This window comes from Silene latifolia, chromosome 4 (genome assembly GCF_048544455.1).
Source record: "Silene latifolia isolate original U9 population chromosome 4, ASM4854445v1, whole genome shotgun sequence".
Classification (NCBI taxonomy): Eukaryota; Viridiplantae; Streptophyta; class Magnoliopsida; order Caryophyllales; family Caryophyllaceae; genus Silene; species Silene latifolia.
The window spans coordinates 99,602,993-99,628,283 of record NC_133529.1 but is presented as its reverse complement, the minus strand read 5'-3'; the positions used below and the strand labels follow the sequence as shown (position 1 = coordinate 99,628,283).

The following is a 25,291-nucleotide window of genomic DNA, read 5'->3' as shown; positions in this document are numbered from 1 at the left end:
AGGAGTTCAATGAATCAAGGGATGAAAATCATGATGAGAAGTTGTATCGGTAGTATCTTCTGACCTGTACTTCAATTGTGTAGTTCGATTCTGGTGGGCAAGAGTCCTAGACGATTATGATTTGGATGATTATTATATGTTACAATTTCCTGAGTTCTCTAAAAGTCAATTGACCTCATGCTGAAATTATGAGCAGATGAATATCACACTCGTTGATTTAATTTTCGAGTTTAACCTTTCTTTTGTGGTTTTTGCGTTTTGAATTTTGCCTATATGTTTTTTTTTTTTTTTTTTTTTTTTTTTGACAATCGGGTTAACGAGACCTACATATTAATAGCACGCTTAGCTATCCTATGAGCGGCTTTGTTACAAATTCTAGGAACATAAGCAAAGGTAATACAATGAAAGTTTGCTGCTAGATCGGTTATATCGTCAACAGTGTTCCTTGTCCAATGTTTGAGTTGAGAGAATCGTAGGACTTGGGCAAGAACCTGTAGACAATCAGAGAAAATGTTAATATGGAGGATGTTGCGCGAGAGCGCCCACTTTAAGGCTTCCCTAATTGCCAAAGCTTCCGCTTGTTCAGCATTCTCTGCCATTCCTTTGAAACAGAATTCAGAAACAATATCATTATCAAAAAGGATGCATCCGCCAAACCCGGCAGCAAACTCCTTAGACCACGCCGCATCCACATAAATATGAGTCCGAGAGCAACTCACAGAACTCTGAATCAGAGGAAAGGGTACTCCATTCCTAAGATTAGTCAAGTCCTCCTCCATCGGTGTTTGGAAAGCTATGGGCCCCGGTTTCCCATCTTCAGCAGAAAGAGCTAAGTTAAGGGAGTCTTGATAAAGAAAGATAGCACCAATAGGGGAGCACTCGGTACTATCAAAAATCTTTCTGCACCTTACCACCCAAATAGTCCAAATGGTACACAAAAAGGAGAGACAAGCCTCATGCTTATTGTCAGCCTTAAAAAGAACGAAGAGCCAATTGCAAACCCAAGACCGGAGACTCAAATTATCCCCTGATTGTGCCCTAATCCCCGGAGACTTCCACCCAAACTCGTTAGCAAATGAACAGTCCGGAACAAGTGTTCCTGATTCCGTTCTTGTGAATCACAAAGCACGCAAGTAAAAGGACCATCAAAGCCCCTCCTTAGGAATCCTTCCCAAAGGGGCAACGATTCCGTGAGAAGTTTCCATAAGAGAATGATCCACTTTTTCGGCCCTGGCAGTTCCAAAGGATTTTTGAAAGACACCCATACATGCAAAGAACTCTTGATCGGTCCTTCGGGAAGCCAAGTGTTCCATAATTTTGAAGAGCAATGTGATAGCCAATCTTAACCGAGTAATTCCCGGAGGACGAGGCGGACCAATAGAAGATGTCGCCGCCTTGAGCATCGAATGGAATAGCAAGAATGTCCTTAATGGAAGTTTCATCAAAAGACATAGACACAAGTCTATGGTCCCAACCTATTCTTTGTTGCAAATAAGATCTTTGATTCTCAAATTACACAAGTTGGGTGAATCAGTAAGAAGCTCAACACATCGTGGTTTCGGCACCGTTCCATGAACCCATTTAGAATTCCAAACACCAAGGTCGGAAAAAGAGGAGAAGTTCCATGCTAAATGAGGTTTGATGAGTTGAAGGCCCCAAACAATACCTTTCCATCCCCACGAAGAATTACTCTTGCCATCGTTAAAAAACGCGATCACCATCACGCCACTTTAGGCCATATTTAGCACCAATAGACTTACAGAGAATAGAATCAGGGTGAGTGATCATTCTCCATCCAATCTTTGCTAGAAGTGCTTGGTTGAACTCCTTCATACGTCTAATTCCCAGACCACCATTCCCTTTGGGTTGACTAAGGAAAAGCCTACTACACCAGCTAATAGAGGGAGATTTCTTATGACCCGCCCACCAAAAATGTGACAAAATAGCATCTAATCTTTTTGTCACACTTACCGGTATTTTGAATACCGATAGAAAGTAAACCGAGAGGGAGGACAAGACAGAAGAAATCAAAGCCAATCTACCCGCCGACGATAGAAGAATGCAATTCCATGAAGATAATCGCTTCCTTACCTTATCAATGATAAACTCAAAAGTTTCCCTTTTACTTTTAATCCCACCTGAGAGTCCCACGTCCGTAGGAATACCCAAGTAAGATCCCAAACTAGTGTTACACGGTATGTTGAAGGTTTTCAAGCATTTTCGAGCAAAAGACAGACTAGAGCTCGAACTTAACATCATAGAGGACTTATTATCATTAATAACCTGGCCGGAGGCATGACAATAATCCTTAATAACTTTGTCAAGGCTTTCGCAACTCTTAGAATTACCTTCAATAAAAAACATAGAATCATCCGCAAAAAGCATATGGGAGATAGGGATACTATTTCTGCTGATCTTTATTCCTCGTATATTCCCCTCCTTCTCCATACGTAGAATGTTTAACGAGAGAATTTCCGTGCACATAACAAAAATATAAGGGGAAAGAGGATCGCCCTGACGAAGGCCGCAACTCGGGTGGATACGTCTTGAAGGAACTCCATTAACCGAATTTCATAAGACACCGTCGTGATACACTTCATAATCAATTTGAATGAAATTAGGAGGGAATCCCATCAAGAGAAGCGTGCCTCTGATAAAGTTCCAGTCCAACCGATCATAGGCTTTACTCATGTCAGCCTTAAAGGCCATCCTACCCATCCTACCACTTCTAGATGAAGAAATTTTGTGTAATATTTCATTTGTAATTAAAATATTATCACCAATATTCCTCCCAGGGACAAAAGCATTTTGAAAGTCACCCACTAGTTTTCCCATGTACTTTTTCAATCGGTTAGTGATACATCTAGTAATGACTTTCATTATAACATTGCATAAGCTAATCGGCCAAAGTTATCAATCTGTTTCGGGGCACTAGATTTCGGGATAAGAACTAAGAAAGTCTTATTCGAAATTCTCGTGAGCTATTACCATTGAGGATAGCCAAGACAAATCCCAACAACATCATGCTTAATAAAATGCCAACACTTATGGAAGAAGATAGCAGGAATACCATCGGGTCCGGAGATTTTAACGGACCAAGTTGAAACACAAATGCATTTAACCTCCTTAGGGGTAAAACGAATGCAAAGTGCATCTCTGTCATCAGGAGAAAGGAACTCTTTATTAATACTGAACAAATTTTTCACAGTAGGGCGGTATTCATCAAAAGTGATCTGATTCGCTCCTTCCTGAAAGAGTCTAGAATAGAATTGGACAAATAATCCCTTAATACCCTCATTGTCAAAATTCCACTCCCCATTATCCATTTTAATCCCAAAGAATGTAATTCCCGCCCCCTACCCTTAACCCAATTAAAGAAGTACTTGGAGCATGTATCTCCCTCGGTGTTCCATTTCATCTTGGCCCTCTGTTTCCAATATTTAGCCGAGACTTTAGCATACTCCACTTGACTAGCATATGCAGTGGTGAAAGTTCGAGTCACTCCCTTCGTCTCAATATCGTGGAGCCCTTCAACCAGATTGTCATCAAAATCACTCCATTTCTTATTCCATTCTTTCCTCTTGGAAATAGACCAAAGACGCATACAATTTCTAGCTCTTGATAACTTACGTATCATTCTGACGGTGGCAGAGCCTGAGACAGGCTCAGACCATCCGTTATGAACCAAACGAATACATTCCTCATAATCCAGGTTCCAAGCCTCCATACGATAAGGTCTTCTACCATTACAAGCAATTAGATCTGTTTCAAAGATAATAGGCGCATGATCTGAAACTTGAATAGGAAGATGAGTAATACCAGAATTCGGAAAAATATCATTCCAATCCCACGATCCATAACCCTTATCAAGTCGTTCCAACACTACACTATGATCTTCTCTCTTATTACACCAAGTAAATCTTGGCCCCTTAAACGGAATATCCATCAGAAGATGCTCAGCTTTCCATTTATTAAAAAGAGCGGCCCAATCCGACCCTTACTACCTCCCCATTTATCTTCTTGATAATCAACTTGGTTAAAGTCCCCTATAAGGAGGAAAGGGTTGTCAAAAGATCGAATCCATTCACTAAGATCATTCCAAACAGCTTCACGTTTATGGGTGACTGGTTCGCCATAGATAAGACATAAGTACCAAAAACTACCGCTACATTGCGTGACTTTGATAATAATGAAGTTTTGACATGCTAGAAGACATTCAAAATTGGCATCATGTCTAAAACCAAACCAGAGACCTCCTTTGGTTTCATCAGCATCAACACCAAAACTCCGAGAAAACCCAAAAGAACGAAACATAGGATCAACTAAAGCTACTTTACATTTTGTCTCAGCTAAGAAAATAAAATCAAAATAAGTACTTGAAAGAAGCGCCCTAGTCTTAGCGATTGTAGGGGCAAGGGGATTATTAAAACCCCTAACATTCCAACAAAGTCCTTTCATAAAGAGAAGAACCACCACAGCAATACCAACCAACTCCACACCAGGCTCATAACGACACAACCCATCGATTCCCCCACCACGAAACCAACCCATAAAGGCTCACCAGAGGTGGTCAGAAGAAAACAGTAGCCATCCAAAAGTCTCACAAAACACCAATTGAAAACCGGAGCGAAAATGCCACTACAAACCCTTACCAAATCAATCTCAAACACGCACAACACATCCAACCAACACTAGAGAGAACCAACAAAAATTCCCGTAACATACCCAGGGAAAATAAGTAACAGACCTCATGACCATAGCCACCCCAATAGTCGAAAAAACACCAACATGACAGTAACCACCCAACCAAGGGCCAACACACACCCTTACCATAAAAAAGGCAAAAAACAAGGAGAGGAGCACTGAACATGAACCCCGCAACAGACACCCAATTTCACCAAACGACACCTCCCAGGACCACCGCCATACAAGCAAAAGGCCGGACAAAGACAAAACACAAGGGACACAAGAACACAATAAACAGGCCAAACCAGGGGTGGGGGGAATGGGGGGATCACCCCTAGGTTGCAAATATGGTTTTCGGTGACAGGACAAGGGTACGAAGGGACGGGAGTCCGACACAGATGGAGTCCGAACCATTTATATGAAAAAATTCACCAAACGACACCTCCCAGGACCACCGCCATACAAGCAAAAGGCCGGACAAAGACAAAACACAAGAGACACAAGAACACAATAAACAGGCCAAACTAGGGGTGGGGGGAATGGGGGGATCACCCCTAGGTTGCAAATATGGTTTTCGGTGACAGGACAAGGGTGCGGAGGGACGGGAGTCCGGCACAGATGGAGTCCGAACCATTTATATGAAAAGAAATTGTGACCGAAGGGTTGACCGCTAACAATTACACGCGAGCCAATGTGAACGGGAAACATTAAAACATGTGATTACTGACGCCTATCCTTTCTATTGCTCAGAAAAGCCAGGGATGATTACTAGTCAACTGGATAAAAGCAATGGCTATGATCAATCACCAAGAAACAGCAACCACGCCAAATTCACAGAGAAGGCAGCCATTGGACCGGCTTGGTACCATTTTCTATTGGTTTAGTCTGCAAAAGTTTTTTACTTGTGTAAACTGGGTTTGGACTGATGTTGTCAGCGAAGCATTAACGACAGACGAGATGAGACGACGATGTACCGCACTTCGCACTCCAAGGTGAACCGCAGACGGGGAGAAGAAAAAACGACGGCAGGGGAAATCGATCCGCCGGAGATGAGCAAAGACACCGCCTCATCTCCGGCGGACAGCCGGTCGGCAGAGGAGCGAGGGTGTCGGGTGGTGGCTGAATGTGGTGGATTAGGTTAGGGTTTTGATTGGGGGTTTTTAATTTGGGGGTAATTACACTTTCTCTCTCTAACTCTCAGTTTGCACGTGTCTCTAATGAAAATGTATTCAATATACTAGTACTCCGTAGAACTCTCTTTTTTTTTTTATTTTGCCTATATGTTGATTCAGAATTGTAAATGGAAACTGGAGATTGTATAGTAAGAAGTACAATCAATCTGAATGAAAAATCTTGAATTTACAAACAAAAAATGAACCTAAAAACCGAAAAATTGTTAGGAGATTTTGCTCCATGAGGGTCTTCTTGGTCAATTGTTCATTCTGTTCCAACTTTTTTTTTCCACAATGAACAACTACCCAGGAATGATCCTGATAAAGCAAAACTCCTAAAAAAAAAAAAAAAAGAATTAATACCCACAATAAAATAATCAGTCATCTACAAGAACCACCTTCTTTGAACCTAAACAATCGGAAACGTCATTTCTGGTGAAGTCACATAGCTGAAGCCTGGAGGATTTTAATGGATGAGGTATGTAAGAGCCAAAGCTACCAGCATGAGGGCATATGCAATTCCCTGGTCAATTGATGTTCCTGCAGACAGTAAACATTTCCGAGATCGATTAAGATATCAATTAAGCATACATAACTTCAGAGGAAAAGATGGGCATGTAAAGAGCAGGACTTTACCGTCACTGGTGGGGGTCGGGGCCGAGGCGGGGCTGTCGGCAGCACGAATGGATGGCAGGATCATGCACATTGTGAGGGCCAAAACAACTAGCAGAACAAATACTCGTGCAACCTCCATTATCTATTCCGGTTCTTTACTTTTGTACGACCGTCTCTCCTTCAGAAAGAGGAATTACGGAAATGTTCTCTCTGAAGGGAGACGAAAGGGAGGGAGAATTTTCTTAGTGTTTTTCGTTTGTACAACGGCCACAAATGGGAATGGCAAACGTTAGGGATATATATATGGAATTATGGTGATTGGGAGAGAATTAAGGAGGAACATGACTAATTTGTGGGGACCTTAACAACCCAACGTTACAAAGATTACGCAGCCTTTTACAACGTTATATTATTCAAAGTTTAAACAAATTCGGATGTTCATTTTCGTTGGAAGGTTTCAGACGGATCATATGTGACTCATTTACATCCAAGTGTGATCACTTTTTGACAAAAAGTTATCTGAACAATAAACACTAGTTATATTATTTTGTCATTAAATAACACATTTTACCATAAAAATAGTCACAAAAGGCCGTCTGAACCTTCGGACGAAAAAGAGGTCACCTCATCACCCATGTGAAGAGTGGTTCGCCAGGTTGTTCTTTGTTGTTTTGCTATCTTTGGCGCTAATAATAATTCAACTTTATTTCTGGTCCAACTCACCTAAGATCATCATGTATGCCATTCTTTATTGCTCTATCCGTTTGTTTCATTTTTGCAACTAATTATGATAATATAAATCTTGTTTAAGAATGACGATCCTCTCAAACTTAAAACTAGTCAGACAGAAATGATGAGCAAACAATGTTTGGTTTAGCAAAAAATTTGTCTATCTACCTAAGTGGGTGTTGTATGACATCTTTTAATCTTAAGATGGATATGCTCAACTTAAAAATGACCGGTTGTTTTGCAAATCTACAAGGGTATGTCAAGGGACCAAAGCTCGATTACTAGAACATTAAAACCGATTATTTTGTCTTATAATACTTGACTAGTGTTAATGCCCGTGCGATGCACAGGGTACTTAGTAAAGTCCTCGTCATAACATAACCTCTTGAGTTATACTTAAGACGTCGTCTTCTTACTATTACTAAAATGTGCCTTGCGAACCAGTGTTGCGTAGTCTGTGGTGGTGAAATCAATATCAATAAAATAAAAAATTATACATTTCCCAAATGTCTTTTAAGGTATTTTTTAAATCAAGGCTATGAGACTGACGCAAAATAAGAATAGGGGAAAAACACTATTATACACCAAACAAACTGTTCTTTTTTTGAAATTTTTAATAATGATTGACATATTTATCAAGAATTGGATCATTTCAATACAAAACTCCTTGTTATATGAGGTGGAAATTATTTGTTAGGCTTATTTTGCCCTATTATTAATCAATACATATATATAAAGCAGAAACTTTTCGAGCGATATTAGAGAGTCCAACTTTTTAAGAAATCATAACAAGAGTAGATTTCGAAAAAATTTAAATAAATAAAATTATCCTAATAAAAGTAGATTTCTAAATATTTAAAACAAATTTTAATAAAATTATCCTAATATAAGTAGATCAAATATATTTTAATAAAATTATCCTAATATGAGTAGATTAAAATTATCAAATAGATAATAGAAATTCATAATAATTTAAGTTATCGTATTTATTTTCCCCCAACTTATAGTCTCATACATTTTTAGGTTGTATTCTCGCATCAAAATTCAAGAAGCTGGCGGATAAAAGATGAATTTATTTATTAAAGTGGTATGTTAAGATGATGTAGTGTAATCTTACGTGATTACACGAAGTATAAATTAGGATTTTATCAAAATGTAATCACTAAATAATCAATGGAGTGTGTGTATAGAAATTATAAACATAAATGCCTCCATATACATTCAAGTTCTCAATACATAAACTTTTCCCTAATCTATATATGTTACTATTTTTGTTTAACTAATTTACTTTCTATAAGAATGTAGAGATCATTAGATGGAGGAATGAAACCGAGAAAAACTTAAGTAGAATTTGGGAGTTTAAACAACTCTCAGTTTTTTGTGTAACAATGGAACAACTCATAGTGTTATTCATATGATGAATTGAGGATCGACTGTAGACTCACGCATTAGTAGTATCACTTAATTTTATCTACTATAAAATTTCATATCACCAGCATATATCCAAGTAATCTAACCATTACGAAATAGTAGGTGCTACGTACTCAAAATACACTATGTAACTAATTATATGGTATATTAGTTATTATTGGAATGTGGCAATGGTTGGTAAACTTGTTTGGTGGTTATTTTGTAAGCCTGACAGACTGTGGGTTCAATGGGTGAACCACGTCTATATTCAAAATTCTGATTGGTTGGATTATAATCCTTCTACTGATGTCACTTGGTACTGGAAGAAAGTGTGCAGTGTGAAGGAGATCATAAAGGAGGGTTTTGTGAATGGTCAGTGGAGTATTGGTGTGGGAGAGTACTCTGTCAGGAGGTGTTATGAATGGGTGCGAGAGAGGAGGGCTCAGGTGGACTGGTATAATGTTGTCTGGTGCCCTATGGCAATTCCTAAGCACTCTTTATTGCCTGGATTATTGCTCACCAGGGACTTATGTTGAAGGACAGGCTGAAGTGTTTTCAAGTATGTACTGATGACTTATGCTGCATTTGTATGCAATGCTCTGAAACCCAGAAACATTTATTTTCGTGAGTGTATGTTCAAAAAAACGGTTTTGCGTGAGTTGGTTCTTGGCTCTCGGTTGATCTCAGTCAGAATAATATGTTGGAAGCCATTAATAGAAGAAGATGGAGTAGACTTAAGAAGACTATGGCTACAGCAGCTCTTCTAGCTTGTTGGTATGCTATATGGTTTCAAAGGAATTCTGCTCGTCTGAAATTTGTTGTTGACAAACCTGAGTATGTTGCTACACAGGTCAAAGTTTGTCTTAAAGCTAGGTTTTCCCATTGTATGCCGTCTGGAATTAAGCAAGCTGATTCCAGATGGTTGGCAACTGTTCTTTAATCTTATGTTTTAGGGGGCAAATTGTATTAGTTTGAAAATTGTACTGTTTGGAAAATTGGTTGTAAACTTTGCTTTATCAATGAAATGCTTACATTTTAGCAAAAAAAATTATATGGTATATTAATGTCATACACATTATTCATATACTATATCTCAGATTTCATAATAAAAATTAACTGAAACCTAAAAAACGAGCTTAAAAGATAACTGAAAATTCGGAACCGATCAGTTAACCGATTAAATAAAAAATGCTTTTTAAACTAACCGAAAGATAGCTTTTTTGATAATATGACATAAAAGGACATAGTAAGTACTCCATATTTACTATTATAAATTAAAGTATTAAAAAAACAGGTAGCTTATTTCTCACATGATTCGATTATTTTGGTAAATAATTTATCCACCAAATACTTACAACAAAAAAAGATAAATGAAATTTTGGTTAGAAAAATTTAAGCTTATATTTTTCGAAACAGAGCCTAAATATGAGATTTTTAATTTCATGATCTATTAACCTTCATAATATAAAATTAATTTTCTTTTGATATTTTTTTTATCCATGTTTACTTACTTTTGAACCTATTGTTAGGAGTTAATCTCATGTTTTATTTTTAATTTTATAAACTTGATTAATAAAATAAATAGCTATTGATTCAAAATAAATATTAGCAATGGGAGATTGTAACTAGACCTGGCAAACAGATCAGGTCATGTCGTATTCGTGTTCGTATCAATATTGAACGGGTCACCACTACCCCAACCCTAGCGCGACCCAATTACGTAAACGGGTCATTTGTCTCAACCTTAACTCGACCCATTTAATTTTTCTATAACCCAACCCGACCTGTTTTAACCCATTTATCTTTAACTAGGTCATTTTTACCCACTTAACCTGTTTATCCCAATAAACTATTGCAATAAACTATGCTTTATAACCTATTATCCAAAAAATGATGAATCAAAATGCTAATTTTTAAGTTGTTTTGTTGAATTATTGACTCAAGCCAAATATATTATGACAATTTTAAATAAATGGGTTATTCGTATCGGGTTCGTGTCAAAAGACATCAAACCTAACCAGACCCATTTAAGTTTCGTGTCGTGTCGTGTCAACCCAATTACTTAAATGAGTCACAACGCCTTGACCCTAACCCCCTAACTTCGTGTCGGGTTTTCGGGTCGTGTCAATGATTGTCGCCTCTAATTGTAACACAAAGTACGATTATGAGAAACAAAATAAACAAGCAATTGGTACAAAATAAATAGCGTTCCATATAAGAAAATTGTTAACTCTACAATAAGAAAAAAATAATTTTGATCAAAAGGAAAATCTATCACAATTGTTGAATTATATCTCTTTTGTCTTGGATGCAGTGAATATAAATAAAGTTTTAGACTCAAACTGAATTTTAAATCATGTCAACCATGGGTGTTAGCTAGACATGGGTAAATAAAATATCAGAAATATTTGAAAACTATAGAACAAGCGAGCACAAAAACTGTAGAAAGACGGTTTCTCAATAGCGTTATTGAGAGACCTCTCACATGATGGGGTGAAGGACCCATTAATTTTTTTTTTCTTTATTATGTCTCCCACTAAATTAATGAGAGAATATAACATTTATATGGAACGAACTATTTTAAGATCTACACAAGTTGATCTATGGTTTTGAAAAATTTTACTTGTAACTGTTCCGGGTGTAATTCCAGAGCAGTTATTTGTTACCACCCGTGCTTGTAGAATGACGTCCTTGATTGAATCCTCCTCTCGGTCTCCTGAAACAATGAACAAGCTGAGGGCTCGGCTTTGGACCGAGCGAACTCACTCCGACGCTCAAGTCAGTAAACTTAGAGAGATAGGTTGTTGTTACTTGGCGAAATGTATTTTGTAGAGAGATAAGGAAGATATTACCAGATGAATAGTGATTCTTAGGTTAAATTGTGGATCCTTTCCTCAATGAGAGTTGAGGAGTATTTATAGACTTTCACCTTTTGTCACGTAGTGGCCAAGTGGCCAAGTGGCCAAGTGGCTAGCAGGTGGAAAAACTGATCTACCCTCGGCCGAGGGACCCATGGCAGGCCGGCGGGCCCTGTTGACTCGCCGCCGAGGGGTCTTGGATATGAGTCCGCGGATGTGTGCCCCGGCTGGCTAGTTGCTCCGGCCGGGACCCAAGATGCAGGCCGACAGGGTGCGTCGGTTAGGCTGTCTAAGTCGTTGACTTGCTTGTGGATATCTTTGACCTTGCTCAATATGTTGACTTGGTCAGCGGGTGCAGAATATGCCCCATCAATTTGCCCCCAGCGTAGTCTATGCCGTGGTATGGGCTCCGATGCATGTTGAGCGTATATTCTGCGCAAGAAAAATTCCTTTCTCGGCCTCTTCTACCTCGGCTTGGTTCTGCTTAGGCCGTACCATATCCCCCCTCCACATGGATGTGCAAAGGGCATCCGATGTGGAAAAGAGAGTGACGCTGGCCGAGACCAGGGTTGAGAGTGCCGGTTGTTTTTGATTGCCCCCGGCCGGTGCTACCTAGCTTGGTTGATCATGTGGCCGGCGGAGAACAGATACTTAGGAATTTGTTGAGGAAGATGAATAGGCAGAGAGATATGAAGGGGCGTGTTGAAGACGCTTGGTCACTGTTGCATTGATTGACGTTCAACTGTTGCAACGATTGACATTCCGTGGTTGCATGTCTGACACGTGTCTGTTCGCTGATTGGCTGACGTTTCATGGGTCAGGCCCGATTGGTCCTTCTTCATGGGCTTTCCCCTATAAATAGGGCAGTTAGTCCCTGAAATTGGCCACCAATTTCATTTTCTCTAAAATTTTCTTCTCTCTAAACTTTCAAGGACTTCTCTCTTCTAATCTTCAGAGTCGTTACTTCGACTAGTGCTTTTTCAAGGTAAACAAACAAATTTTTCTCAATCTCTTATTTTGTTGAGTAATTGTTGCTACCATGTCTTCTGCTGATGCCGGAACTAGTAACCGTGCGCCGGGGGGTTCTCCGTCGCGTCTTGATGAGGAGGAGATACTAGACGCCGTCCCGATAAGGTCTGGGGGCCCTAGGTCTCCTTCTCCCGAAGTCGATCCAACAGCTTTGGAGGATTGGGAGGATGATGATGATGTTGATGATGACGGTGATGATGACGGTGATGATGCTGAAAGGGCTCATCCTAGTGAGGGGAGGCAGTACGTCATGGATCACGGCGAGGCCTGTAAGGTCCGCCTTGACCGTGCTTGGACCCATAAGTTCGCCAGTTGTTACGGCGAGACATTTTTCGAGGGCCATTTCTACTTTGGCACGGGATACAAAATCGTTATCCCTGAGGAGGGTCAGGCCGTTTGTTGCCCTCCACCGGGTTGCACCGGCGTATACATCCGGCACTTGGAGTACGGGCTCCGGTTTCCGCTGAATGACTATGTTATGGCCATCATTAGAGCCATGAACGTCGCCGTGGCCCAGCTGCACCCGTTGGCTATTAGGACCATAGTCGGCTTTGTCTGGCTTTGTCTCTTCAAGGGGGAGGTCCCAACGGTTAATTTATTCCGTCGGCTTCACCACCTTCGGCCGTCGTTTGCTGGTCGCGTCGGATGGTACAGCGTGCAAATGGAGCCGGGTTACGTCTTCGTTGATAAGCTTTCTTCCTGCAAAGACTGGAAAGATCGGTGGGTGTACGTTGAGGTGCCGGATGACTATCCGCTGCCCCGGTCCTTCCAGCACCAAGTTAATTTGCGGTGCGAGACTGAGGCGGAGCATGACAAATGGGTCACCCGGAAAAAGCTTAAGATGGACGTCAGCAAGGTCCCTCTTAATGCGGATGAGAAGTTGGCGATGAGGCTTTTTTAGGCGGACAAGAGTGGGGTGCCGAAAAGATGGATTCCCCCAACGCAGATCATTCTTCAGGATGAGCTGCTCTGCCATGTCGGCCTCATACCGGCCCTAGCACAGGGTGAGTGGGGTCGGTGTGAGGCCCATCTCTGCTCTCAATGTTTCTGTTTCTTGAATTTTGATTTATTTCTTCTACTTAACTCTCGCTTTATTTCCTTTGCAGACCACTTTGGACCGGACCTGTCTGAGGATATCCTCCGGAGAATGGGGCTGCACAAGGATAAGACCGTTGCTGATTTGCATCCTAAGGCTCTAGCCCGTGATCGCAGAACGTCGCCGAATGATCTCATGGATCAGCGGTGAAAAAAGGCTTGAATGTGGAGGCGGCCCAGGCGAAGGTTGCTAGTAACATGCCGCGCCGAACGCGGAGAACAAAGTCTTCGGCGGCGACGGCGTCGACATCCGTTCCACCTCCCATCCCTTCAGTCCAGAAGGAGACGGTGGTGATCGTTGACATTACCAATGGGGGGGACTCCGATGCGGAGGGATCTCCCCTTGTCCGTAAGAGGAAAGAGCACCGCCCCTCGCCGCTAATGCTTCCGCTCGCTATCGCTCTACTCGCCGCCGCAAGGAAATGCGTCCTCCGGCCAAGAAGGCCAAGCATGGTACAGATCTATCCTGTGGCTCAGACTTAGCCGGTTCATTAGGCGTTCCTGATGACAGGCTCTCCGGTATGTCCATGTATATTGACACGGATGCTTTAATTGAATTTTTGTAGATCAACCGCTGCCGTCTACCGGTCACACTTTTGAACGGCGTGCCGAGGAGAAAACTGCGCAGGCAAGTGGTCAAGACGCCACCGTTGTCACCTCCTTCCCGAAGCCTACCCCCTCCGTTAAGTCGGAGGGCCTAAGTTTGATCAGGTTGCGGCGAAGTGGGTGGGTCGATACGGCGGTGCTCTTATTGTGGAGCAAGAGAAGACCATGGCTGAAGCCGCCCCACGCTCGAGCGGCTAAGGCTTGAACTCGACGCGCGAACAAGGAGGCTAAGAGGGCCAAGGCCGAGGTCAAGAGGCGTCCGTCTTGAGAGAAAACTCGGGAGGACGCCGAAAAGGAGGTCCTTCTTTGAGAGAGCCAAGACCGAGGCTACGGCGGCTGAAGCTGCTAAGCTGCTGGAGGGGCGTGACCTTGTTCAGAAGCACGCCGACCTTTACCGTACGCAGAGGGACGAATGGAGGGGCATGTTTTAGGCCCAGGGGAAGGTGGTTCGGAACAAGGATGCTATCATCACCCAAAGGGAGGAGGACATTGAGACGCTCCAAACCGTTATCCTCCCTAACATGTGCGCCCAATCACGGGACCTGGCCGAAGAAGTCGCCCCGGGGAAGTGATTGGGGAGCTCTTCCCCCTTGATGGTTCCTTTCCGTGGGACAAATTTGACGAGCTGTTTGATGACAAGCTCGAAGCTAAAGAGAAAGCCGCGGAGGAGAAAGCCAAGGAGGAGGTAAGGGTGAAGAATGAGGAGGAGGTGGCCGCGGAGAAGGCAGCTCTTGCTGAGAAGACTAGGGCGGCCAAGGAGGAAGCCGAGAGGATGAAGGCAGCTGAGGCTGCTGAGGCTGAGGCTGCCAAGAAAGCTGAGGCTGAGGCTGCCAAGACAGCTTCTGGGTCGCCCATCAAAGACGATGCTGCCAACGCTGCTGATGGTAAGCAGCAACAGGCATAGGGAGACGGGCGGTCGTCACCAGGCTCACCCGGTGTCTCGGATAGCTTCAGCTGTTCGGGAGCCAATTATTAAGCCTTTCCTCCCTGCCATATTTTGGCGCTTCAAATGATATGTCTGTAACCTTTTGCTTTTCTTTTCCTTGTATTTTGTACAACTTTGGTAGGCTGTGTTTTGGCTTATCCCTATGGGGACGGCCGTCGCCTGTATTCTCCTTACTTGTAACCTGTTATCATTTTTAATAAGAGATTGCTTATTTTGCCTCTGGCTTGGCCAAGGTCTTTTCTTGTCTTCGTCTGAGTTGTCTTCTTACGTTATTAATTGGGCGCTTCTTTTGTTTCCGCCTCGGCCTGGCCGAGGCAGTCTAGAGTGCGTATCTCAAATAAAGTTTTAGACTCAAACTGAATTTTAAATCATGTCAACCATGGGTGTTAGCTAGACATGGGTAAATAAAATATCAGAAATATTTGAAAACTATAGAACAAGCGAGCACAAAAACTGTAGAAAGACGGTTTCTCAATAGCGTTATTGAGAGACCTCTCACATGATGGGGTGAAGGACCCATTAATTTTTTTTTTCTTTATTATGTCTCCCACTAAATTAATGGGAGAATATAACATTTATATGGAACGAACTATTTTAAGATCTACACAAGTTGATCTATGGTTTTGAAAAATTTTACTTGTAACAACTAAGGGCATGTAATTTTTCTAACTAATATAGGTATGAGAAAGCCTACATTTGTCCTGTCCCCTCGCCCGTATAACATCCTTGTTTTTAGGAGTCGTTTTTTTTCCTATTATTAGAGACTTGGTAGAGTATTTTAGTCCTGTTAGACTTTGAGCGCAAAATTCATTATCTTTTAGGAATTTCACACTAAATGTACGTCATCCTCTTCCCAATGATCCTATGTATTACTTTTGCAGAGTCATCAATACATTAGTTTAACCATGATTTTTGACTATTAATGGTCAAAGTTATAAACGACGGTTGACCCTTAGGAAGCAATGGGAAAGATGTTTATTAAGAAGAGAAGGGAGTATACATGTTGAATTTTTTTTAACATAACTCAAAATGGTATGTTCTACCAAGTGTGGTATGTCGGTTATGTTGTTGAGGAACATCAACTCCATGAGAGGACTATCTAAAGCGACATTGTCTTATTATCAATCGCCTTGGGAAATTCGAAGTAGAAAGCAAGATAATTACGGGTTCCAAAGTTGGCAAAAGGTACTGAACCGAGCATAGGAAAGATTCCTTTCGTTCTTAAGTGGAGACGATATACATTGAGGCTATGCTACGCTAGATAATAAACAAGAGTCAGGGACAATCACTTAATCATGTGGGAATTTATGTGCTAAAATCAGTTTTTAGTAATGACCACCTTTACGTAGAAGCGTCAAGAGCAACGTTATCCAAGGGATTAAGGTTCTCATCGTGATGGAGATAAAATGTATCAAGGCCATACGAAGGACATTATTTACAAAGAATTTTTCACAAATTTATCAAATTATGTGTCGTATTATATATTTTGCGTGAATCTTTTAAGGACAAGTAGTCATAATTGTAAATAGTCAAAGACTATTTCTGTTAAAAACCGATGACGCGTGAGATTATAAGAATAATAACTCTACAATCCAATTATATTTGTGAATGTTATACAACTGATATAGTCAATACCAAATGCCAACATCTTTGTTGTGTTTTTATGAGGGGAACTGATGATTAATCTCTCCTCATCAAAATCTACTCCAAAAATTTTGTTAGCTCTCATTTTCAGCATAGTTTGACTTTTTGTAATTAAATTTAATAGTTTTCTATTACCAGACCATGGTAACGTAAACCAACGTTTCAGCGTGTTGCCATAAAATACTAGCTTGGTAACTCAACGATTTTAAACGATGTCATAAAAATAATAAATGATGTTGCCACGTGCATTCTATGCAATAGAATCACAAATATGTTGTTTAATAGTTTAATAGTTTTCTATTACCAGACCATGGTAACGATTTTTATTGTTGTTTAGAGACTAATAATTCTATTGGAATCCAATTTGGATTTGATGTTGCGAGAAGTTTATAAGGAGCAAATACTCTTAATTGTACATATATATATAATCAAGGTAAAATTATATTTAAGTGATCTAACATTTTATTTGAACACACTATATATAATTTTGATAATTGTTGTTTTACATAACATCATTCAGTTTTACGAAGTTGTTGTAGGTTAAAATAATTTACAATACTCATAAAGGTCTGTCTCTGTTATTAGAGATTCATTTGATGTTATAACTAAATCACCTGATGTTATAAGTACTATTGAATGTCAAATTTTTACGGTAAAAGCACGAATAGTTCATCAATTACTATACCAACCATGAATTTTTTTTCATCAATTTAATGATTCAACATAGTTGAACTTTTTTTGTTAACTTAAGAATATATTTTTACAGATAATCCTAATAAGAGCCTCGTGCATCGCACAGGCTTTCCAACTAGTCTTTTATTATAGATGGAAAATAAGGGCAGATTTTGTTTGTTGTAGTAATCGAACGCACAACCTCTACCACTGAACCAAACAAACTATTTAACAATAATTGTTTTATCTCTGATTTAGATGCACCCTCTTAGAATCGCCCTTGTTTCGAACACACTAAAAAAGATTATGAAAATATGGTGACATATTATTATCATTAATTGTGATAAAAAAAATTGTAAATTTTTTAAAATTTTGTTTTTTTTCAATTGAAAACCACGTTCTACTAATAAACTATTTAACATGATATGCAATTTTGTCATAATTTCTAATGCATATTTATTCAATTATGTTACTCGTTCCCTTACAATTATTTGTTTATCTCAATTAAATGAATTGAAAAACCCTAATTGAAAAAATAAAGGGTATATTAATTTTTTTTCAACTAAATTGTTTTTTTGTCAATTAATATTGTGGGATAAAATGGAGGTGATGGAAGTTTGATTGTAAAAATGGTAGGGGAAAACTGAAAAACGCGTACATGGAAAAACAATGGCCTTAAATTATATAGTAAATTACCTCATTATGATTTTCCTATAGAATCTAATATATTACTCCCTCCGCATAACTGTTTTCACCATATTTCAATAAAATACTTCTCACATATAGGAGTAATAGAGAAATGAGGTGAAAACAGTTATGTAAGGGAGTACCATCTTGTAATAATTATGGTCTAGTAATTAACTACCTCAAATCTTTTAACTAAATTCGGCCTCAATTAGTTTATCATTTAAAGCTCATTTTGGCCCTATCAAGACCATATGAAACTGAACGGTTACCTCTTTAGAAAACTGAGTACTCAGGTAGCGCACCCTTCTTTTGTTTTTTTAAAATTAGGGGGCGTTTGGTTCAGATGAGGGAAAGAGAAATGGTATCACAAAGGGAAACATAGGCAAAGGAAAGGAAATTAATGAAAGGATGTGATTCCCTTTCCTTTTCTTTTAGACCCCAACCAAACGTCTCCTTAAAGTGATATGTTAAATTGTCTTCAGTACTCGAAGGAAATTGCCCCATCTATCGGTAAGGGATACTCCTGATCAAAAAAAAAAAAAAAAAAAAAAGCTAGGTCACTCAGATAAAACGTGTTACATTTGATATACTCTAGTCTTTATGTCTCTATCTACTCTACAATCTAATAATGTACCTCGTATTTGTATCATTATGCACTCGTGTTTCCTTCATTCCACTTTTATTATCTTACTTTTCATTTTGAGAAAATTTAAAAATAAATGTAAAATTACAACTCTTTATCCCTTAAGTTATACTCCATCCGTACCACACCAAAGGTAACGTAGGGAAAAATGGAGTATTTAAGAAAAGGTGGAAAAAGTAAGGGTAAAGAGGGAAAAAATAGGTGGGGTATGTAATTATGGGTTGGTAGGTGGGGTATGTAATGACATTTTGTTTAAATATCAAATGAGTATAAGGATAACTTGGTAATATTGTGGGCCAAATAAGGAATGTTACCTTTGGTGTGGTACGTCCGTTTATAATAAGTGTTACCTTTGGTGTGGTATGAAGGGAGTAATAAATGGGTTCAAATGTTCAATGTCATTTTGATAGAAGGGGTGATAGTTAATAGGTTAGGGATAATTGTGGTGGTCTACTCATTTTAGCATACCAAATTTAGAAAGACTACACATAATTTGAAATAAATTTGAAAAAAAAAATGATTATAAAATTATAAGTCATAGTAAGACATCAATTCCTCCCGTATTTTGTTTTCAACGATGTATCTTGCGATTTAAGATAAACACAATGTTTATTCGAAAACAAATACTCCCTCCTATTCTAAATAATTGTCCCATTTGCCATTTTCGTCTATTCACATAACTGTCCCATTTGCCATATTTGGACATGGTTTTTTACTTTCCTACCCTTAACTCTTTTGTTTATTTACTACCCCAACCACCCATAACCCATCATACTCAATACTTTTCATTATTTAACTCATATATTCTTACCCCTATACAATAATTTTCATTATTTTAATTATATTCCTTAATTTCCGTGCCATTGTCCAAATGAGACACTTATTCAGAATAGGAGGAAGTACATTGGAGTATCACAATGTAAATTACATTACATATACGATTTTTCATATGTTCTACCTTATAATCTACAAATGAAAAAAAAACATAGTCTATTTTAGAATTTAGTTTTCATGTATCATATTGTGTAATAATAAAACCATGTTTTTTATCAAATTTATCATGATTATTTTGTTTTAACAAAAGTACTCCAAAAACTACCGTGTATTCAAAGTCTACGACAACCACATAAAAGAGAGTGAATATAAGGTATAAACTAATATAACTACCAAGATCACCAATTTTACATTAGTTGAAGTTTTTATGTGAACTAAATTCAAGTCGTACTAAAGTTAAATTAATGGACCGAACTGATATAAACCAAATTATGAGATTTGACAAAATATTAGTATATAGGGTGGATATTATTGTAGTTAAATTATCTAGGGGTAATATCAAGGTCTCAATTTTTTTTTTCTTAATAAATTTATAAAAAGTATAATAGTTTTCAATTAGAAAAAAAACTATAACTTAGGGTGAAGGGAGTATATTTATGCACAAATTCATAAGCTGAACACAAAAAAGTGGGAAAAAAAACATGCATGCCACAAAGATTGAGGGTAGGAAATTTGTACCTAACATGTACACAGGACTAACAGGAGTAGATAAAACGGTCTTAAAAAGTGAAAAATATATTTGGCTTGAACGCTTGACAATGTTCTTCCACTCACAATTTACCAATAAGATGTAGCTATACAGATCACAATGAAAAATTAATTATAACAATAACTATGATTGTGATGATCTTCGTAAGAAACAATAAAGCTGATTTCACAATGTATCAAGATGTCAAAGTCAAAACCTTATATACTCGGTGTAGATGCTTAGTGTTTCATTTTAAAATTTAATTGATTATTAACCAAACCTTTATTTCCTACTCAAATTATATGTCTATATAAAATTATTTGTTGTACAAATTATTTTTAAAATACTATTTTGAAATTCTTAAAAAGTTGGACTCTCTAATATCGCTCGAAAAGTTTCTACTTTATATATATGTATGTATTGATTGATTGATTATGTGATTTTTCAAAAAAAAAAAAAAAAAAAAAAAAAAATAATAATAATAATAATAATAATTGTATTTGTGTTTATTTCAACCAATCTAGGGGACGTTTATTTTACTCCAACAAACAAAATCCAATCCTGTATTCAAGTGGGTAACAAAATTGTCAGTTATTTGGTTAACTACATTTAATGCCCGTGCGATGCACGGGCCTATTTGTAGGCCACTTGTTAGAATCTTTTGTTATGATTTTAGATTTTTAGTTATGCTTTAAACTTATTATTTACTTAACCTTTGAGAATGATTTATCCGTGAGATGTGTCATTTTGTAAGATTGTCCATAATAATTTTCATTATACTTCAAATGAAAAAAACGAACAATACTTAACATAACTAAATGAAGCTTAACTGAATTGAATGAAGCTAAGCTGAACTGAATGAAGCTGCACTGAGAGTTAATTTGTGAATTGATGAGCTTAACTGAGTTGAACTGAACAGAATAAAGATGAACTGAAATTAGACCAGAAAGAACAGGGCCTAATAGTTAATTTGTGAAGAAATGTGCTGAACTAAATTAAAAGAAGCTAAATTGAACTAAACTAAATCAAACTGAACTTAATAGAGCAGAATGAAAACAACGGAAATTAAACAAGATAGAAAATGACCTAAAGCTACGAATTGCACTACGGGGAGTTTATCGGACCATAATATACCACGAATAGCATTGGACATAATTACTTGTATTTATGGGCGTGTAATGATCACGATCATTTAAAACATAACGTATTAGAGTCATGATCCATTACTTCTTTTAATCCTCCTAATGTTTCCACGTTAGTTATTGTGTATTTTTATATTTATTATATTTTTGTCCTAATTGTTCAAGAGTTCTATTACTATTCGTATAAACGGTAAAAAGTATTTTCTAATATAAATTCAAATTAATTAAACTTTCAAGATGACAGGTATGGAAGAGTAAGTAGACTATACAATCAGTTGTAGGGATTGTATAGAATAGATCACGAGCTTTATTTGAAAGAATCTGAATTTTATTATACAAATACTGAAATTAAAAAGTTGTAATGAAACTCAAAAATAATATATATGAGCTCAATTAGATTATGGTTATTGTACAATGCTCCTATATAACCAGTTGTATAATATTATTTGTGGGTGTGGAAGTTTTAGAAAGGCATGTTATAATATTTTATACAGAAAATGTAATATCAAAAGCATACATATAGATTGCACATTTGCATGAGCATGATCGAGTTCCAATAATGAACAATAATGACATAAAATTTTAGAAGTTTCAAACAATCAATTAAACTAAGAATTTTCATATGTTAACTACAATTAAGCAACTTGATCAGAATAAGAGGCACTTATTGGTCATCGTCATCATGCATACATAAATCTATAAAAGATAGTGCACCCGTAAACTAAACTTGTTTAGTACTGAAATACAAAATTAAGTACTACTACTAATCTAAATTATAACAATGAATATAATGAAAACAAAAGTGCTTTTGTTTTTGTGCTAGATGGGAATTGGGAAACGCATTGACGGTACAGGGAGTTTGCATGAACAAAAAGTGTGAGGTTATGAGTGTGGAAACGCATTGACGGTACAGGGAGTTTGCATGAACAAAAAGTGTGAGGTTATGAGTGTATAACAGTAAATCACAAGAGACATACTCTAATAACAGTAAATACCTTCAATCTTAAGTTAAGGTCTTTAACTACGTCTCTAATAATATGAAGGATAATCCTACCTTCGATACAATATACTAACATAAATTACTCGTCGAGTTATGATTTACCGTATAAGATTGAATTCTTTTTAATCGCTCGAAAAAAACTTAACACACAGATTACGATGAACTACAAACAAATAGCTAGTATTAAGTACAACAATATTAAGAGTTTTCAAACTAAATGTTGATTATATCTAATTCAATAAACTTTGTAGATAAACAAAACACTATAGATAAATCACAAAAAGTAAGTAGCTACTTTTTTTTTGCAAGAAGGGTATTACTCATTATATTCCAAAAATAGGAGTACAAGAGTTTTCTTACAAAGATATATCCCCTATACCATATTCAAAACTCCTCCACTATCTATACAAGAGGACTATAAGTCTAAGAAGTGAATATTGTGTCTATGTCAAGTAATACATTTTCAGGACCTCTACACGCAAGTAGTGCATTGACAGTGAATTTTAGTTCACTGAAAACAGCCTGGATAGACCTCTCCTGATCCCTAAATGCACGAGCATTCCTCTCTGCCCAAATAGCATAAACCAGACTACCAATGCCGCAGCTAAACAATGGTTTCGTACTCCCCTGACCCCTGCTATACATAGTAAGCAAGGAGTAGAGTGAAGTAAGGGAGGAAGGTAGTTTTTATCCACCGCAAAAAGAGTGAGCAATCCTGCAGCATAAGGGCAAGCAAAGAACAAGTGATCAGCACTTTCAGCTGCAGCTTTGCACAAGTAGCATCTGTTCACAAGGACAATCCCTCGAGTAATTAAGAGATCTTGGGTAGCTAGCTTTTGTTGAATAGCTAGCATGAGGATGATTTTATGCCGTGGAAGAATAGTAGTTCTGTGAATAGCTTTATAGACAGCAAGGACAGTATAAGAGCATCTCGGGCTATCATAAGCTTTCTTCACGAAAAACCGATCCCGATAATGCGGTTGGAGAGCATAGCTGAATCGCTCGAACAAAGTGCCTAGTTGCTTAATGCGAGCATCTCTAAGAAGAAGAACTCCTCTCGAGACTTTCGAGAAACAGTCCCTAACAAAGAAGGTCCCGGATAGAACATTCTGTTAAGAAATACTTTGTAACCCAGGAAATCCAAATTGCTCCAGTCCCTCTATCCAAATGCCAAAGCCATTTCAAAGATAGCGACTTTGTTCCAGTGCAAACATCCTTAACCCGAAAACCCCTTCCTCCCAGGGTGCACAAATGCTCACCAGGCTTTAAAGATGTGCTTCTTCTTCTTGTCGGATCTTCCCGAGAAAATATCCCTGCTAATTTTGGAGATAAGAAGGCAAATCTGCTTTGTGGCAATAATAAGCCGATGCACCGAGAAGTTATTAAGACCAAAAACTATGGAGTTCAGGACTTGAATTCTCCCAGCATAAGAAAGGTGCTGAATAGAGTAGGTCCCCTTTAGGGTCTGAAGCTTTAGAATCAAAGCATTATACATGTCCATAGTAAGCCTGGAATCATTTATTGGATAGCCCAGATATCTGAAGGGAAAGGATCCCTCTTTAATCCCAACTCTTTCCAGAATAAGAGCTTTGACTGTAGGATGCACACCCCCAAAATAAATGTCAGTTTTCTCCAAATTAGCAGTCAAGCCAGACCAATGAGAGAAGGTGCTCAAAATGGCAGTAGCTTTTTGAACTGAAGGCAAATCTCCTCTAGTAAAAATCATGAGATCATCAGCAAAGACCAGATGAGTGAGCTTGAGTTTTGAGCATCTAGGGTGATAGGAAACATCAGAAGAAAGGCACATTGTTCTAAGCTCTCTTGATAATATTTACATGCTTAAGACAAACAAATAAGGGGATAAAGGATCCCCTTGCCTCACTCCACTTTGCCCTTTGAAGAAACCATGATGTGTACCATTGACTTTAAGAGTAAACCAAGAGCCAGTGACACAAGCCATGATCCATTTGATGAAGATGGGAGGGAAGTTAAGACCAGCTAGCATGTTCCTGATGAAGGACCATTGTAAAGTGTCAAAAGCCTTACTAATGTCAATCTTAAGCATGCATCTAGGGGTGAGATTCTTCCTTCCATAGCCCTTAAGAAGACCTTGGGTAAGCATCACATTCTCAAACAAACTCCTTCCCTGAACAAAAGCAGCCTGCTCTGGCCCAATAATTTCAGGAATAACAGTTTGGAGCCTAGCAGTTAAGATCTTACTGATGGTTTTATAGACAGTAGAGCAACAAGAGATAGGTCTAAAGTCTTTTACAGTTTGTGGGAAAGCCTTCTTAGGTATTAATGAGACCAAAGTAGTGTTAGCTTGCTTAGGCAAGAAACCAGTTTTAAAAAAGTCCTCCACAGCTAGACAAAAATCATTTCCAACAATCTCCCAGGCTTTCTTGAAAAATCCAGTAGAGAAACCATCCATACCTGGACTTTTGTTAGAATCTATATCAAACAGAGCCTTCTTGATTTCAGCTCTGGTGACCGGAGTAAGAAGAGCCTCATGGCCATCATTGCTGACACATGGTCCATTTGAAAGCACACCAGGATCAATAGGAGCTACCTGGACAGTGTTGCCCAACAGCTCTTTATAATAGGCAACAAAAGCTTCCCCCACCTCCTGCAAACCAGTGTGATGAGTACCATTATGACCTTTAATGTCACCTATCATTTGCTGCTGCTGCCTTTCCTTTATTTTATTGAAGAAAAATTTAGAGCTGGTATCATTATATTTAATGCTATGCACCTTAGCTCTTTGAGAGAGCATCTGTAGCTCAGTATCTTTAAGTGCCCAGAGCTCTTTAGAGAGTTCCTTTTCCTGATTGATGA

The 25,291-nt window shown here is 38.4% G+C and overlaps 1 protein-coding gene and 1 long non-coding RNA gene across 2 annotated transcripts; both read right to left on the bottom strand.

The window, feature by feature from the left end:
- Positions 1 to 172: 172 nt before the first annotated feature.
- Positions 173 to 6,774, bottom strand: LOC141653635 (uncharacterized). Its single transcript, XR_012547475.1, has 3 exons — positions 6,495 to 6,774; positions 5,963 to 6,398; positions 173 to 269 (listed from the first exon to the last, which is right to left on the bottom strand). It is a non-coding gene; the product is annotated as an uncharacterized LOC141653635 (long non-coding RNA).
- Positions 6,775 to 22,959: 16,185 nt separating this feature from the next.
- LOC141651817 (uncharacterized) lies at positions 22,960 to 24,263 on the bottom strand. The gene is made up of 2 exons (XM_074459511.1): positions 23,716 to 24,263; positions 22,960 to 23,536 (listed from the first exon to the last, which is right to left on the bottom strand). Exons 1-2 carry the CDS (start codon positions 24,261 to 24,263, stop codon positions 22,960 to 22,962), a joined length of 1,125 nt encoding a protein of 374 aa, XP_074315612.1.
- Between the last annotated feature and the right edge of the window lie 1,028 nt (positions 24,264 to 25,291).